The 18,733-nt window shown below is 47.6% G+C and overlaps 1 protein-coding gene across 1 annotated transcript in view; it reads left to right on the forward strand.

The window, feature by feature from the left end:
• Window positions 1-18,733, forward strand: part of DCHS1 (dachsous cadherin-related 1) — a 352,029-nt gene that overhangs the window by 315,950 nt on the left and 17,346 nt on the right. The window contains exons 13-16 of the mRNA XM_086950300.1: window positions 7,796-8,005; window positions 11,538-12,401; window positions 12,895-13,008; window positions 14,529-14,740. Coding sequence (XP_086806426.1) covers window positions 7,796-8,005; window positions 11,538-12,401; window positions 12,895-13,008; window positions 14,529-14,740 — 1,400 coding nt within the window. The remainder of the gene's footprint in view (window positions 1-7,795; window positions 8,006-11,537; window positions 12,402-12,894; window positions 13,009-14,528; window positions 14,741-18,733) is intronic.

Below are 18,733 nucleotides of genomic sequence, written 5' to 3' on the forward strand. Positions count from 1 at the left end.
CTTTGTGTGTGTGTGTGTGTGGTGCTAGCATGCAATAGATGCAAGTGGGGGATGTGCAGGAAGTGTTTTTGTACACCACGTGCACTCATGTCCCACACATGAGGCCAAGTAAGGGAAGGCTTGAAAATAACCGGGTCCTTGTGAGACAAACCTCATACACCTGACAGTAGATGCATTATAATGCAAGACTACTTGGAGCAGATTTACTGTTGCCTTAATTAATAGATATTGCAGATACATAATTTTTGCATTTAAAAAATCCCACTACACACAGTCATTTTTGCTTAGCAAGTGAGTGAGTCTATTTATGGGGTACTCCGTCACTTGGCAGATGAGATACCCCGTCACTTGCCGAATGGGATAGTCCATTACGTGGCGGATGGGATGCTCCATCACTTGGCGTATGGGATACTCTGTCACTTGGAAGATTGGATACTCCGTCGGTTGGCGGATGGAATACTCGTCACTTGGTGGATGTGATACTCCGTCACTTGGCGGATGGGATACACGTCATTTTACGTATGGGATACTCGTCACTTTGCCGATGGGATACTCATCACTTCGCAGATGAGATACTCCGTCACTTGGGGGATGGGATACTTCGTCACTTGTCAAATGGAATACTCGTCATTTAGCGGATGGGACACTCCATCATTTGGCGGATGGGGTACTCGTCACTTGGCGTATGGGATACTCTGTCACTTGGCATATGGGATACTCCGTCACTTGTTGGATGAGATACTCTTCACTTGGCGCATGGGACACTCCGTCACTTGGCGGATGGGATACTCCGTCACTTGGTGGATGGGATTCTCTGTCACTTGGGGGATGGGATACTCCGACACGTGGGGGATGTGATACTCCGTCACTTGGCGAATGGGATACTCTGTCACTTGGGGGATGGGATACTCCGTCACTTGGGGGGATGTGATACTCCATCACTTGGCGGATGGAATACTCGTCATTTGGCAGATTGGATACTCGTCAATTGGCGGATGGTTTATATTGTCACAAACATCACGGATATCCCGTCTACTGTATTAAAAGTTCATCATATCATATGGCAGCAGATCAGATGTCCGCCATGTTTGTGAGGAAGCCTCCAATCTGTCAAATTCTAAATCAGGACCCAAGTCATGAGGATAAAATGGATGCAGGATGTCGGCTCCCTGTAGGCCTCATCCAGAGATGCTGCCCTTTTAACGCACCTATATAACCCCCGATGAATTGTCAAGCGCTCGTTAGCTAATGGATATGTATGGTTCATCTGATGTCAGGAAATAAGGTTTGCATAAAAATGAATACATGTGTTCATTTAATTCTTTTAACAAAAGTGCTTGGGAAGAAGCTTCTGGCTGCATCCTACTGGCTGGGTTTAAAGAAAAAAGCCTTCCTGTGTATGGGAAGAGAGTAGGGCTGAACCTGCATTGAGACAAGCTATGAGCCTCAGCAACATACTGCTGAGACTAGAGAGAGTGCTAATCTACTGATGCTAGTACCCCCCAAGCCTTGGCAAAGTACTGCTGAGACTAGAGAGGTTGCTGAGCCTACTGACGCTAGTATCCCCAAGCGTTCACAAAGTACCTCAGAGACTAGAGCAAAGTACTGCTGAGACTAGAAAGGGTGCTGAGCCTACTGATGCTAGAACCCCCAAGCCTTGACAAAGTACTGCTGAGACTAGAGAGGGTGTTGAGCCTACTGATGCTAGTACTCCCAAGCCTTGACAAAGTACTGCTGAGACTAGAGAGGGTGCTGAGCCTACTGATGCTAGTACTCCCAAGCCTTGACAAAGAACTGCTGGGACTAGTGAGGGTAATGAGCCTACTGACGCTAGTACCCCAAGCCTTGACAAAGTACTGCTGAGACTAGAGAGGGTGCTGAGCCTACTGACGCTAGTATCCCCAAGCGTTCACAAAGTACCTCAGAGACTAGAGCAAAGTACTGCTGAGACTAGAAAGGGTGCTGAGCCTACTGATGCTAGAACCCCCAAGCCTTGACAAAGTACTGCTGAGACTAGAGAGGGTGTTGAGCCTACTGATGCTAGTACCCCCCCCCCAAGCCTTGACAAAGTACTGCTGAGACTAGAGAGGGTGCTGAGCCTACTGATGCTAGTACTCCCAAGCCTTGACAAAGAACTGCTGGGACTAGTGAGGGTAATGAGCCTACTGACGCTAGTACCCCAAGCTATCACAAAGTGCTGCTGAGGCTAGAAAGGGTGCTGAGCCTACTGATGCTAGTACCCCCAAGCCTTGACAAAGCGCTGCTGAGACTAGAGAGAGTGCTGAGCCTACTGATGCTAGTACCCCCAAGCCTTGACAAAGTACTGCTGAGACTAGAGAGGGTGCTCAGCCTACTGATGCTAGGACCCCCAAGCCTTCACAAAGTACTGAAGAGACTAGAGCAAAGTACTGCTGAGACTAGAGAGGGTGCTGAGCCTGCTGATGCTAGTACCCCCAAGCCTTGACAAAGTGCTGCTGAGATTAGAGAGGGTAATGAGCCTACTGATGCTAGGACCCCCAAGCCTTGACAAAGTACTGTTGAGACTAGAGAAGGTGCTCAGCCTACTGATGCTAGGACCCCCAAGCCTTCACAAAGTACTGAAGAGACCAGAGCAAAGTACTGCTGAGACTAGAGAGGGTGCTGAGCCTGCTGATGCTAGTACCCCCAAGCCTTGACAAAGCGCTGCTGAGATTAGAGAGGGTAATGAGCCTACTGATGCTAGTACCCCCAAGCCTTGACAAAGTACTGCTGAGACTAGAGAGGGTGCTGAGCCTACTCATTCTAGTACCCCCAAGCCTTGACAAAGTACTGCTGAGACTAGAGAGGGTGCTGAGCCTACTGATTCTAGTACCTCCTAAACCTTGACAAAGTACTGCTGAGGCTAGAGAGGGTGCTGAGCCTACTGATGCTAGTTCCCCCCAAGCCTTGACAAAGTACTGCTGAGACTAGAGAGGGTGCTGAGCCTACTGATGCTAGTACCCCCAAGCCTTGACAAAGCGCTGCTAAGATTAGAGAGGGTCCTAAGCCTACTGATGCTAGTACCCCCAAGCCTTGACAAAGCGCTGCTGAGACTAGAGAGGGTGCTGAGCCTACTGATGCTAGTACCCCCCAAGCCTTGACAAAGTACTGCTGCGACTAGAGAGGGTGTTGAGCCTACTGATGCTAGTACCCCCCCCCCCAAGCCTTGACAAAGTACTGCTGAGACTAGAGAGGGTGCTGAGCCTACTGATGCTAGTACCCCCAAGCCTTGACAAAGAACTGCTGAGGCTAGAGAGGGTGCTGAGCCTACTGATGCTAGTACCCCCAAGCCTTGACAAAGAACTGCTGAGGCTAGAGAGGGTGCTGAGCCTACTGATGCTAGTACCCCCAAGCCTTGACAAAGCGCTGCTGAGACTAGAGAGAGTGCTGAGCCTACTGATGCTAGTACCCCCAAGCCTTGACAAAGTACTGCTGAGACTAGAGAGGGTGCTCAGCCTACTGATGCTAGGACCCCCAAGCCTTCACAAAGTACTGAAGAGACTAGAGCAAAGTACTGCTGAGACTAGAGAGGGTGCTGAGCCTGCTGATGCTAGTACCCCCAAGCCTTGACAAAGTGCTGCTGAGATTAGAGAGGGTAATGAGCCTACTGATGCTAGGACCCCCAAGCCTTGACAAAGTACTGTTGAGACTAGAGAGGGTGCTCAGCCTACTGATGCTAGGACCCCCAAGCCTTCACAAAGTACTGAAGAGACCAGAGCAAAGTACTGCTGAGACTAGAGAGGGTGCTGAGCCTGCTGATGCTAGTACCCCCAAGCCTTGACAAAGCGCTGCTGAGATTAGAGAGGGTAATGAGCCTACTGATGCTAGTACCCCCAAGCCTTGACAAAGTACTGCTGAGACTAGAGAGGGTGCTGAGCCTACTCATTCTAGTACCCCCAAGCCTTGACAAAGTACTGCTGAGACTAGAGAGGGTGCTGAGCCTACTGATTCTAGTACCTCCTAAGCCTTGACAAAGTACTGCTGAGGCTAGAGAGGGTGCTGAGCCTACTGATGCTAGTTCCCCCCAAGCCTTGACAAAGTACTGCTGAGACTAGAGAGGGTGCTGAGCCTACTGATGCTAGTACCCCCAAGCCTTGACAAAGCGCTGCTAAGATTAGAGAGGGTCCTAAGCCTACTGATGCTAGTACCCCCAAGCTTTGACAAAGCGCTGCTGAGACTAGAGAGGGTGCTGAGCCTACTGATGCTAGTACCCCCCAAGCCTTGACAAAGTACTGCTGAGACTAGAGAGGGTGTTGAGCCTACTGATGCTAGTACCCCCCCCCCCCCCCAAGCCTTGACAAAGTACTGCTGAGACTAGAGAGGGTGCTGAGCCTACTGATGCTAGTACCCCCAAGCCTTGACAAAGAACTGCTGAGGCTAGAGAGGGTGCTAAGCCTACTGATGCTAGTACCTCACAAGCCTTGACAAAGTACTGCTGAGGGTAGAGAGGGTGCTGAGCCTACTGATGCTAGTACCTCCCCCCCCCCAAGCCTTGACAAAGTACTGCTGAGACTAGAGAGGGTGCTGAGCCTACTGATGCTAGTACCTCACAAGCCTTGACAAAGAACTGCTGAGGCTAGAGAGGGTGCTAAGCCTACTGATGCTAGTACCTCACAAGCCTTGACAAAGTACTGCTGAGGGTAGAGAGGGTGCTGAGCCTACTGATGCTAGTACCTCCCAAGCCTTGACAAAGTTCTGCTGAGGCTAGAGAGGGTGCTGAGCCTACTGATGCTAGTACCTCCAAGCCTTGACAAAGTACTGCTTGGACTAGAGAGGGTAAAGAGCCTACTGACGCTAGTACCCATTATGCAAGACGGAAGGTAGTAGTGTTCCCTTATACCAAATAAGGGATGGAATCGCACATCAAGCAAATTATTTGCAGTGTATATTCAGATATCGCTAGTTAATCAAACAATCAACAACTGTTGTCAGGGTGCTATTTCGATTCTTCCGGTACCCACTACCCAAAAAAGTACCAATAGTTGCAACAAAAGAGGTTGTAAACACAGAATTTGAACAGTTTGGAAGAAATATGCAGCACACCCTTGGCTTGTTAGATACGGTCAAAGTTCAGACCCTAGATATATGACCTCAAATCAACATATATTCATGTCAATTTCCACAGTTTGTTTTTTCAATATTAGGAAAGTCAAAATGAAAAGGCAGAAAAGCAGAGTCCACATCAATGAATATCTTCAAAAAGTAATTTTTTTTCCTTCCTTTATTTTTCTTGTTTCTTATCTTTTAAAAATGTATTCAATCCAGACAAAAGAATATTTCTAATTCAGACAAAAACTGCCAACACGTGTTTTGTCCACCCATGGACTTTTGTCAAGGCATACAATGTAGTGTAGGTAGGTTGAATAAGTAAATAGAGGCCCGCGGCTCATATATAGTGAATAACTGCTACTGGTCTTGACAATTTTTACAGTTACGAGATTAATATGTACTGAAAACGGTTCGAGCTACCGGAGCCATGTAGATCATGCCGAACTCAAGGAATCTGCTGAGCCTACTGAGGCTAATACCCCCAAGCCTTGAAAAAGTACTGCTGAGACTAGAGTGGGTGCTGAGCTTGCTGATGCTAGAACCCCGCCAAGCCTTGACAAAGTACTGCTGAGACTAGAGAGGGTGCTGAGCTTGCTGATGCTAGAACCCCCAAGCCTTGACAAAGTACTGCTGAGACTAGAGAAGGTGCTGAGCCTACTGACGCTAGTACCCTGCCAAGCCTTGACAAAGTACTGCTGAGACTAGAGAGAGTACTACTGAGCCTACGTAGAGAACTGCTGAGCTATAGAGAGTGCTGCTGAGTCTTGTCCAAGTACTACTACTTCTGTATAGAGAGTTTCCCGGAACCTAGAGAGTGAACTGCTGAGACTACAGAATGTACTATTGACCTAACACGCTACTGCTGAGACTAGAGAGAGTATAGGTGAACTTTGACAAAGTACATCTCCGGTACTTCACCGAGTAACCCGCGATAACTGTAGTGTGTCTGCCTTGGTTTTTCTCTGTTTTTAGGGGCCTCTTTGCTAAAGCGCCGGGACACCCTTTGGGGTAGCCGTGCGCTCTAAAAGTGTGGCTAACATTAACATTAGGAGTGTTGTTGGGATAGATGCACAGCAAGTTAGTTGAATTTTGAGTGGTTTAGCTAAGTTTAGGTGCTGTTCAAGTAACGTCAAGTGTCCGTGACGTTGAATTATAACCATAGACTGTGGGATCAGTGGGTCACTGGTCCCATCCTTGGGTGCACACTGTTGTTCCTCTGTGGTTCACAAAGGTTCCAAACTTGGTTGATTATAAGTTATTCATGTTTATTATATTCATGAACATGTTAGGTTATTCCATTTTCAATATTTTGACTTAGTATTTAGCGTCAATCCAATGCATTTCGGGGCTGAATGGTGCCCCTTCATCAGGGATGAGGTACTGTGAGTCTGGTTTTGATTTTCCTTTCGGTCTTACCGATATACAGTTTCCCACAAGGGCATTTGAGGGCATATATTACATTGCTTGAATCACAAGTTGCATTGACTTGTAGTTTGATGGTGTTGCCCTTCATAGGGTGGTTAATCGTGTTGCCCTTTATAATGCTGTTACAGTTCCCGCAGTTGTGACACTTTCTTAGCACATCGGCATAACCGCAATACCTTTGGCACACGTAAGCTATCTTGGAAGCATGTTTTTTTCTTCGTTTACCTTCCTTTTGAACACGGGCAGTTCTGAATGTATAAAGGTGACCCCATAAGATCCACACACTACCTTGTTCCCTCCACATTTCTTAGTATCCCCGAATACCGCACACACGTTATGTTTATCCCCCACCATCACTTACACCTCTTTATTTTGAACTTTATTACAGTACCTCATCCCTGATGAAGGGGCACCATTCAGCCCCGAAATGCATTGGATTGACGCTGAATACTAAGTCAAAATATTGAAAATGGAATAACCTAACATGTTCATGAATATAATAAACATGAATAACTTATAATCAACCAAGTTTGGAACCTTTGTGAACCACAGAGGAACTACAGTGTGCACCCAAGGATGGGACCAGTGACCCACTGATCCCACAGTCTATGGCTAACATTAACATTAACATTAACATCTGAGTATAGTATACAGGGTATCGCTGAACCTACATCGAGAATTGCCAAGATAAGTGAGAGGACTGCTGAGCCATGACAAAATACTGCTGAGACTAGAGAAAGTACTGCTGATTGGCTGTGCTCTGGGGAACCCTGTAAAGACTGAGGGTTGGCATTGCCAAGAGGGATGGTTAGAGAGGACCCGACTGCTGCCCTCATGGTCAGATCACCCTGTGCCCACTGACTCGGCCCACCTAATCCTTGGGAAGCCCCTGCTCAGCTACTCATGTTCTCCGTCCATCAGTGAAAGGAATCACTAGTGTTCTAGTTGGGAACTGGTTCTGTCTCTCCAAGTCTCAGAGGTTGATTGGTTTACTGAATGGCATCATTTGATAGTGATGTCTATGGGCAGGGCGCCTCTTGTTATTCCGCTGTGTATACGTAGTCTTTTGTGTCTTCACATCTAACCATCTGGTTCCACTTCAGAGCTGGTCATATGTCTGCCCGGGTATGTTTGTGACCCGGGCACATGGGTAGTCTGTGAGGGCGGCAGTATTGCAAGGTTGGGCTGCAGGGGGGCGGGGGGTGATTGCATCACACATTCTTCCTGTGCTGACGTATGTACCTGGTCAACACCTGCTGGCAACAGCGGTTTCCATCTAACAGTCTCACATGCTTGCCTCTAGTGTATGCCAAGGACGGTGGAGTCCCACCCCACATGGCCAAGGCTACGGTGAAGGTCACAGTGGGCGACGAGAATGACCACACCCCGGCATTCCAAGGAGATTCAGGCTACCTGGAGGTGCCCGAAAACCAGGGCCGGGTCGTGCTGCTGACGCTGAGGGCCACCGATTCTGATGCCGGCGAGAATGGACGCGTGGAGTACCATATCATCGGTGAGGAGAATAATTTCAAAGCGAGAAGGGCCATTCTGTGTTACTGTACAAGGTCCATGCTCTGGAAGGGGCTGGGGAAACGGTCTATGGTCTGGAAGGGGCTGAAGAAACGGTCTATGGTCTGGAAGGGGCCGGGGAAAAGATCTATGCTCTGGAAGGCACAGGGGAAACGGTCTGTGGTCTGGAAGGGGCAGGGGAAAGGTCTATGCTCTGGAAGGGACCGGGGAAACGGTCTATGCTCTGGAAGGGGCAGGGGAAAAGGTCTATGCTCTGGAAGGGGCTGAAGAAACGATCTATGCTCTGGAAGGGGCTGGGGAAACGGTCTATGCTCTGGAAGGGGCTGGGGAAAGGTCTATGCTCTGGAAGGGGCCGGGGAAAGGTCTATGCTCTGGAAGGGGCCGGGGAAAGGTCTATGCTCTGGAAGGGGCAGGGGAAAGGTCTATGCCCTTGAAGGGATCAGGGAAACTGTCTATGCTCTGGAAGGTACAGGGGAAACGGTCTATGCTCTGGAAGGTACAGGGGAAACTGTCTATGCTCTGGAAGGGACCGGGGAAACGGTCTATGCTCTGGAAGGTACAGGGGAAACTGTCTATGCTCTGGAAGGGGCATGGGAAAGGTCTATGCCCTTGAAGGGATCAGGGAAAAGGTCTATGCTCTGGAAGGTACAGGGGAAACGGTCTATGCTCGGGAAGGTACAGGGGAAACTGTCTATGCTCTGGAAGGGACCGGGGAAACGGTCTATGCTCTGGAAGGGACCGTGGAAACGGTCCATGCTCTGGAAGGGGCTGGGGAAAAGGTCTATGCTTTGGAAGGGACAGGGAAAAGGTCTATGCTCTGAACGGTACAGGGGAAACGGTCTATGCTCTAGAAGGGGTCGGGGAAACGGTCCATGCTCTGGAAGGGGCCGGGGAAACGGTCTATGGTCTGGAAGGGGCAGGGGAAAGGTCTATGCCCTTGAAGGGATCAGGGAAAAGGTCTATGCTCCGGAAGGTACAGGGAAAAGGTCTATGCTTTGGAAGGGACAGGGAAAAGGTCTATGCTCTGGAAGGTACAGGGGAAACGGTCAATGCTCTGGAAGGGGCCGGGGAAAGGTCTATGCTCTGGAAAGGGCAGGGGAAAGGTCTATGCTTTGGAAGGGGCCGGGGAAACTGTCTATGCTCTAGAAGGGTGCCGGGGAAAGGTCTATGCTCTGGAAGGTACAGGGGAAACTGTCTATGCTCTGGAAGGGGCCGGGGAAACGGTCTATGCTCTGGAAGGGGCCGGGGAAACAGTCTATGCTCTAGAAGTAGCCGGGGAAAGGTCTATGCTTTGGAATGGGTAGGGCAAAAGGTCTATGCTCTTGAAGGGGCTGGGGAAACTCTCTATGCTCTGGAAGGGACCGGGGAAACAGTCTATGCTCTGGAAGGGGCCGGGGAAAGGTCTGTGGTCTGGAAGGGACAGGGAAAAGGTCTATGCTCTGGAAGGTACAGGGGAAACGGTCTATGCTCTGGAAGGGACCGGGGAAACGGTCTATGGTCTGGAAGGGGCCGGGGAAAGGTCTATGCTCTGGAAAGGGCAGGGGAAACGGTCTATGCTTTGGAAGGGGCAGGGAAAAAGGTCTATGCTCTGGAAGGGGCAGGGGAAAAGGTCTATGCTTTGGAAGGGATGGGGAAAAGAGTTATACTCTGGAAAGGACAGGGAAAAATGTCCATGCTCTGGAAGGGACAGGGAGAAAGGTCCATGCTCTGGAAGGGACTGGAGAAAAGGTCTATGATCTGGAGCAGGCAGGGGAAGAACTGAACTAAAGAGGTCTGGTGGTCCTTGCCCTCCATCAAGTACAGTGCATTTCTTGGTCATGTGTGGCACAAACTCAGTTCCCAAACCTAGCAGAGTCATCAATCTCTGCGGTAGTGAACAGCGCTTAAACAGTCTAGAATACATCTTAAAACAAATCGGACAAGGGATACGAGCATAAAAGCATAACTGGCTCAGAGATGATGGGTTTGGCGTTCAGAGGGGCATCATCTGCCTCTGGACTAGTACATGCCTGCCCACCACAGATTTTAATGTAAAATACCAAACAACCAATCCATTGGCAAAAAACTAGCAGCACAGTATGTCATTAGGTTTTTTTTTCATCAAAAACATGCCCCACAGACTAGAATTTATCAGACCCACCTCACAATAAATGTTGACAAATATGTACTTGCAAAAGTACTACAAACAGGCACAGGTTTACTCTGTGTTCTTATTCTCAAACACTGGCAGCAGTTGGCCTGGAAAACTGTGATTGTCAAAAGTTCAGTGGAAGCCCCCCTATCCCATAGACCCCCATGTAGTTTGGGGGTCTTTGTTCCCCTTCATCCATTGAAGAAGATTTACTCCACCCTTTGGTACAGTAAATCCCAGTCCACTTCCAGAGTGGAAAGGGTTTGCGAGGGGTTTCTAAATGTCCATAAACTCTCAAGGCAAACCACGCCCTGATCTGCGCCCTCCCTGTCTGTTGTGTGGCTTTTACTACTTTGTAATCAAATGTAGCCGCGGCATGCAGTTGTGAAGTAGTAAATACATTTACGCATGCAAGGTATCTGTTAGTGGATACTTTAGGAAGTGATTTTCAGCTGTAAACATAAGTTTTAAACATAAGTTTATGAAATAGAATGGCTTTTTGAATCAGACTGACATTGATGTGTCTGGTGGACTCATGGGCCCATCGTTGTGCTGCTCTGTGTTCCTCTGCCCTGGGAATACCCTACATGTTTTCAAGATCTGTAGGAAATGATTGTGATCTTCCTTAGATTTTAATTAACTGGTAATTGTTGGGGTTCTTTGGAATATGACTCTTTTTTGTGCAAAATCATCCCATGAGTTTCTTATAGGTAAGTGGAATATTATAAACAGTTTTTGATGCTAATTACCTAGAGGGCTCTAATGTAGATGACAAGTCACTTAGGGATTTATTGTCTTATGACTTATGTAAGACTTGTCCAGCAAAAATTCTCGCATAGACCTTTCGAACTCCTCAAATACAGATTTGCATGTCATTCTCCTAGATACCCATGGGAAACTACTAGAAATCATAATAAAAAAATTGCAAACAAAAAAGCATGCAGATAAGCACCTGCATTCACAGGTTAAATAACTAGCTCTGTGTGATATTGCACCTGCAGCGCCATCTTAGGTCTCCTTTTCAGACCTCAAGAGACCTTCTTTCTAATTGACGTTATTTATTGAGTTAAGTAATAAGGTGCGTTTAATTAAGCGCTTAGTTTGTCAATAATGCTAGTTAATTCACCCGATTTAAAGGCTTTATCTAGTGCTGCTGACAGACAACAAGGTCAATAATGCATTTTTAAGTTTCTTAGTAGCTGTTCTGGTCAACATTTAAATGCAATTATTGTAGCCCTTGGTAGTACAATGACAATCAGGACAAATTTAATTGCACAATATTTAAGAATATTAATTTTAATATATTTAGCAATGTACAGATATTAAATAAAGGGCTTATTTGAACAGGACAGATGTATTCATGTCTTTGTTTTGTTTTTTACAGCAGGAGATCCAAGTCATGACTTTATTCTGGACTCGGTGTTGGGTACCCTTGCGACAGCTAGGAATCTGGATCGCGAAGTCACAGCAGAGTACTCGCTCATGGTGGTCGCCAGAGACCAAGGGAGCCCGCAGCGTAGTGTCACTATCCCTCTTACCATCCGCATCCTGGACCTCAACGACAACGGTCCTGCTTTTTCTGAGGCCTCTTACACACTGGACGTGCCCGAGGACGTTCCGGTGGGGCACTCTGTCCTGCAGCTTTCAGCCAAGGACGAGGACGAAGGAACCAATGGGCAGATCTCTTACTTCCTCGGCAATGAGTCACTAGGGAAGTTTCATATCGATCCTGAGACGGGTCTTATCACCACCGCACTGCCGCTGGACCGTGAGAAGCGGTCAACATACAGCTTCCTGGCCAAAGCGGTGGATTCTGCCCCATCCGATCCAAAAAGCGCTAGTGTTCGCATTACGGTGAATGTACGGGATGTGAATGACAACGCCCCTTTTTTCACTCAAAACCCTCTTTTCGTCAACGTGTCCCGAAGCACGCCTCTCAAGCAGGTGGTGGCCACTATGAAGGCAGAAGATAAAGATGCGGGTGCTAATGCCTCAATTTTATACCGTTTCTCTACCTTAGTGAATGGCTTCAGCATCAACTCCTACACGGGGGAGATTCAGGTGACGGAGCCGCTGGCGTCCAAGAACCAGAGGGAGCGCACCTTGTTCGTGGTGGCCACGGATCTTGGTTCACCAGCGCTCTCAACCACAGGGGTTGTGGTGATATATCTTCTGGAAGAGACCTACCGGGGAGTACGCTTTCCCCGCAGTACGAGAGAAGTGGCCTTACCGGAGAATGCTGCTCCAGGTAAGAAGCGCATTTAGTTTCTCTTTTTGTCAAAGCTACAAAGAGCTATATGAGGGGAGCTGAGGGGATTGTTAGTCTAGCTGCTGGGAATAAAGGGGCAAGGATGGGTTCAGCCTGTTTGCCATGAAAACAGATTTTGGATGTTAACAGGGCAATAATGCCAACCATGGAGCCAAAGTCTCTGAATAAAGAGGGTAGCAGTCTGTGATTGGGTAAAAAGAGTCTGAGCACAGATGAGGCTTTTGTATCAGCCCAGTTGGTGCTGGTCCAGTAAAATAAATATTCTAAGATGACTATGGCTGCTTGTGGCCTTTCCTCTCTTTGATGATATGAACTAGCCACCGTACCACCAACAGTAAGGGCCACTGATAGCAAGTTCTAAGTGCAGCTGGCCTCTTATTGGACGATTAGTGCAGATAGCATTGGAAGAATGATGCTCTGTATCCTGTGAAAAAGACTGTATTTGAAACCATTCTTCCTTTCTCCCCCACAGGCACCGCCGTCCTGAGCATCAAAGCCGTCCATGTGGCTGGCTCATCTGGGCGGATTACCTACAGTATCATCAGCGGCAACGAGGACGAGGCGTTTGTTATCCAACCCAATACAGGTGCAGTAGCAAGGGATGCTGGGAAGGGTGGGGTCTGATGGCATCAAGGTTTAAAGGATGGATAAAGGATGCATGATGGATACTGGACTATGGTTGTGGAAGCGCACAATGGTACTAGCAAAGACCGTAGAAACTGTCCAGGTTTAATGGGGTTGGAAAAGATTTTCCTACCCACTTTGATCAATATCTTCATCGTAGAATGTAGGACTGATTATCAGTACAAATCTTTTTCTAATTTAAGAAAACTAAATGATGTTAAAAAACTTCTAAGTGTAGCATTATATTACCCAGTGAGTCGTTATTAGGAGTACCGCTGTGGACAATCAATCTTTTGAAAGATATGGTTGTGCCTCAGGCATTGTCAGTGTTGTAATTCATCAACATTATTGAGGAAGTTGAAGGGATGCCATGAGCCATGTACCTGTCTAACTGCTTGTCACCTCAGCGTAACCTACAGATGAAACTATACGCATATATCTCCCCACTAGCAGTACACATTGGACTCCATCCGGGGTACCACCGTGCAGACAACCCTAAGTCATCTAGTGGGCAAAGGGTTTGCCATCTCAGTGGTGCAATCCATCCTGTTCCACCAACACATCTCTTTCTGATCAATACTCTAAATATCAACTACTTAGAAGAATGTTATTTAAATCTAAAAACCTAGACTGCACATAGAGAAATAACACACCCGTAAAGCCATGTAATGGGTAAAGATGCTGCTGAAAAATAACACCCACCTGAAGACAAGCAATGGGTAACTATACAACCGCATAGAATGAAACAAATAGCAGAACCAATCACATCTGTGCACACTTAGAGCCATAACAGGTTCTAAACAGGCTCCATCTGATTACTAACCAACATAACCCCTCACTAACAAACACATTGGTTACCCACCCTTTATGACAACAATTTGATCTGAATAATTTCTAAACATTGTGAGAATGTTAACAGACTGCTTTGATTCAGGTCAGTGATCTCTGGAAGAAGTGCTTCCTTATGTAGACCAGTCTGGTGCTACTTACTACGCTCGCGAACAGATGCTTGCGCAAGTAGCGAGGCCTGGTACCACGGACTCGGGTCTGTAAGAGGTGCATGCTCGTGTAGAGAGGGCTTCTAAAACAAAAATCTGAAAGAGTTGATTGCTCGTGTAGAGAGTTCTGACAACTCTGGCTCAGAAGGGCAAGTGGTTTTTGCTTAAGGAGAGTGGTCTGGTGCCAGTGGCTCACTTCTGGAGTAGGAACCTGATTTTTGAAAAAAGCTATTTACTTCTCAATAGAACATGAAGCATAAAAGATGCTTGTCCTATAAAGTCTCTATTTTTCTTTTGTGATATGGGATGAAACCATTGCTTGCTCAGTCATGATTGTGTGTGGTTTCTTCTTGGGATGTGAACTGGAAGAGGTGTTCCAGGTTAGAATCTTTCCAATTCTTCTAGGAGTTTGACATTTATGGCTGTATGGCTCCTGCAGAGCCAATATTTCACTAACACATATTGGGTCTCTTCACCTTACCAGGGGACATCTCCATACAGAGCTCTGAAAGGTTGGATTTCGAGTCAACGCCCAAGCTCCGCTTGGTCATCCAGGCAGAGACGGCTGCATCTTTAGGCTTCATGGCGCTTCGCCTAAACCTGCAGGACATAAACGACAACCTGCCTCGGTTCCAGCTGCAGAATTATGTGGCCTTTATCTGGGAGGCTCAGGGCTATGGCTTGCCTGTCATACAGGTAAGTGCTTACTGAATGAGTACTAGGAGGCGCCGTGGTGCTGTGTGTGCATGTGAGTGACTTGCAGAGTGCAAAGGTAGACCAAAGCCACATAAGAGAGGCAATCGAGTGGAAAATAAGGACACAAAATGGGGAGGGAGAGCACAGAGGAGGAGTGAGCAGCAAAATGGGGGTTTAGTAAGGGTGGAAATGTGGCACTTAGTGAAGTGGAGAGGTGGGTTTATGGAGATGGCCTAGTTATAGACATGCCACTTGGCTGCAGGGGTTCTGAGGGGGAAGGTGAAAGGGGAAGAGGTAGGGATACAAGGGGAGGCCAGGACAAGGGTAAACAGAGGATTTTACCAGAAGGTGCTGGTAACCAGGTGGTTATGTAATGGATACTGGCTCTGTCGGGTGGGAGAGGCGGGCAGTAGAATGTAGGAAGTTTCCTCAGATGGGTCGCAGCGGGCAGTAGAAAGCAGGAAGTTTCCTCAGATGGGTCTCCTCCCGTGTATTTCTTTGTGAGGACTGCATTACCTGGCGTGATGTGTATCTCAGTAAAATAGAGTGGTGCCTACTCGTCCATCTCTTGGAAGGGCTGCATAACACGGAGTAATGGCTATATTGGTAGTAAGGGATGGTACTGAAAAATGTCTCGGTTGGTAGAGTGGGATGCCATGGAATAATATCATGTTTGGTAGAGAGCGAAGTCATGGATTTAGGCTTTTTTTGGGTAGGATCGGATGGCATGAATGGTGTGCATATATTGTCAAATGGTGTGGCGTGACGTTATGCACATTTATTTAGGGTGCGAGGCAAGAAGTCAAATGCAGCTCTGGCGTTCTGGGCAGCATTGTGCCATGTGTCTCTTAATAGAACACGAGGGCACAGTCGTACCCTAGTGTACCCTAAAAGAATGGGATGGTTTTGAGTCAGATACGTCTCATCAGACCAGCAGGGTCTGGTACCAAAATATCATACTCAGCATCATTTACAAAAATATCACCCATTTAGAGAAAATAATAGAACATGGACACCAACTGCAATGTCATTTTTTTAACAATATTTAGGACACAGTATTTATGTCAGACAATATTTCCGAAAACGACACACTGACAAACGACCATGCGGGAGAGCATGGTGCTCCCCTTCCTCTGACTCCGGAGCCTCATTCCCTCTATAGGTTCACGCTTGCAGTCTGTAACACGCTGATACACAGGCCACAAGACGAGCGAGGAGTAGTTGGGGATTATGGGAAGAAGGGAGCGGATAAAGAACTCTACTGCAAGTAGTGTCTCCTGTCAGAACCAGGACCATAAATGGACAGCTTCTGCTTAGAGGATCTGTGAATGCTGGAGAGAAGCTGAGGGTTCTCATGACCGTAGAACTCTGTTACATGTGATGGTACGAGCAGTAGAAGAAACATCCCTTCTTTACTTAATCGACTGCATGAGTGGCCTTATGGCGTGTGCGTCACGCTCTCCGGCACTTTATAAGATCTATGACAGTGAGGTGCCGTCTCTCACCTGCTGGGGCGAATGTTCATGTCTTGTCTGGTGGGTCGAATGTTCATGTCTTGTCTGGTGGGTCGAATGTTCACGTCTTGTCTGGTGGGTCGAATGTTCATGTCTTGTCTGGTGGGTCGAATGTTCACGTCTTGTCTGGTGGGTCGAATGTTCATGTCTTGTCTGGTGGGATAAGATATCACCTCTCAAGCTGGTTTTCAGGTTGTTTTAAGCTGTAGGTGGTGTCTCCAGAGTCACCTCAGACTTGTTTTGAGATTTTAAATACTCTGAGTGATGCCTTTGATGGTATTGGAAGAGACATCTCACGCTGCTTCCATGCTGTGAGCCCTGCCATGAGTGATGGCTCTCACTGTGTCAGGTCGGACACGGACTCTGGGCAGTAGATGATCAGTCATAGGAGCGCGGCCTCCCGTGGCACGAGGGTGCATTTAAGACTGGGCTTCAGGTGACTTGATGAAAGGATCTTGTCTCTGTTTGTGCCAGATATGACAGACTTGTCAATCACATGAGTGATGTCTCTTGCAGTGTGGATATTAGAAACATCTTAAAACCTACTTTCATGCTGGTTACTTACTACCAGATGCCTGGTAATCTCGCTGCTGGTATCTGACATCTGTTTACAAGATGTCTACTGTCTCCCAGAGGGAGGGCTGTAGTTCCTGTCCAAGGGGCTCAGCTTGCTTCAGTCTTTTTCTCTTGTTTTCTCCTAATCTGGGGTTGGCAAAGGGCATGGCCACAGGGCGACACAGCTCCTTTGACTCCTAAAACTGGACGTTTGGCACAACACGTCCTCCTCCAATCCACAAATCCTCGCGTTGACGTACATGTTCCACAGTGAGGTGCCTAAAAGTCATGGCTTGGAGCTGTGTTTGCATGGCCCTGCCTCACTGTACAGCAAAGTATGCTGGGAAAGTGCAATTTTTATTTAAAAGTTTATCTGTGTATCTGTTAGTAGGTGTCTACTCCTGCCACAGTGTCCCTCCTACACCACACTACTGGCCCTTGAGCAACAAAAGCTGCTATCCCTTAGGGCACAAGGTGGAGCCAGCTCCCGCGGGCCTTGTGCCCCAGCTCAGAGCCGCACGTCAGACATGCCATCCGCAGACACGCGCATGAGTTCCAACCCTCATGTTGACGGGCAAGCCCCCCAACCCACTGTAGTGTCCACGTTAAAGTGATTATTTGTAGAATCGAAGGGCGCTTGTGCACATTAACCCAGAGCTGGAAGGTGTTGTCCTGGACTTGGGCACGTGGGATAGGTGTAATAAATCAGAATCATCAGGGATAGTCAGGAAATCGTGCTTGCTCCTTTTGTTGCCCATTGCAGGCTTAGAAGGAAGGTTGATTGCGTCGCCGAGCATGGATGGTAATATATCTGTAATATTGCAGAGGTTCCCACTCAGAATGACCCATTCTTGGACACCTGACTTCAGAAATTAAGGATTCTCAAAACCCATCTGTGCTGAAGACCATTGTTCAAGTAGGAGACGGGGAGAAGGTAGGGAACTGCAGCCACTTACGTTAGTTACCAATGGTCCACTTTGTTGCGACACCTCATCACTGACCCTGTTGTTGGGCGGTTACTGCAGTTAGTGTTGGTGCCATAAAGGCTTCTCTCACACAAAAGAGGGGAGAGGGTCAAGCTACTACTCTACCACCCCAAACCCCCTAAAGTCAACTTGATACACACATGAAGGGATGGAGAGGAAAGACCACATACAACAAAGTATACAAGCAGTGATACAGTTGTATGTTTGAAAAAACTGCCCTCACTCACACACAAATGTGTGTGACATGCTTCATCATCGGGTCTGCTGCGACGCCCTAGCGTAGCCACGCACAGAGCGGAGCATAGGGAGGGGAAACGTAAAACATAGAGACAAAACACAAAATTGGAAGTGACAAACAGTGTTCACAACAGAGTGTGTCAGTCCAAGACTGGGTACAGTAATAGAATAAAATGTGCAGTCAAAGTAGTGAGATTAAATTAAAACTGGCTCATGGAGACCTAATGTACCTTTATTCGTAGGTTCCAAGGTCAGGATTAAAAATGAATTACGGATGGTGGTGGTAAGGGAGGAAATTAGGAACCTATAACACCCCTCCTAAACCGCTAGAGTCAACATGTTTCGACCTGGGCGTGCCCCCAATCAGTAGGTCACATTGATCTTCTTCAGGACGTCTATCTGTCCCAGTCCCATGAAAAAAATCCTTACCTTAGTCAGTTGCTAAGGAGGTAGTATTAGATCTACTCGATCTTGACTATGTGGAGGGAATTCCGCCAGCACGGAATACACATATGAGTTTATTGGCAGATTAAACTCGAAATGACGTCAGGAGGGTGGAGTTCCAAGGAACACAGCTGCTCCGATGGAAAACTCCGTCACCACTCGTGCCCCTGTTGTTAACGTCGCGAAGGTCGTCATCTGCGGCTGTGGGTAAGCATGGGCTGTCAGCCTTGCTGTGCGGCACTATACAGAAAACCTGC

This window comes from Lissotriton vulgaris, unplaced genomic scaffold, assembly GCF_964263255.1.
Source record: "Lissotriton vulgaris unplaced genomic scaffold, aLisVul1.2 SCAFFOLD_1025, whole genome shotgun sequence".
NCBI lineage: Eukaryota > Metazoa > Chordata > Amphibia > Caudata > Salamandridae > Lissotriton > Lissotriton vulgaris.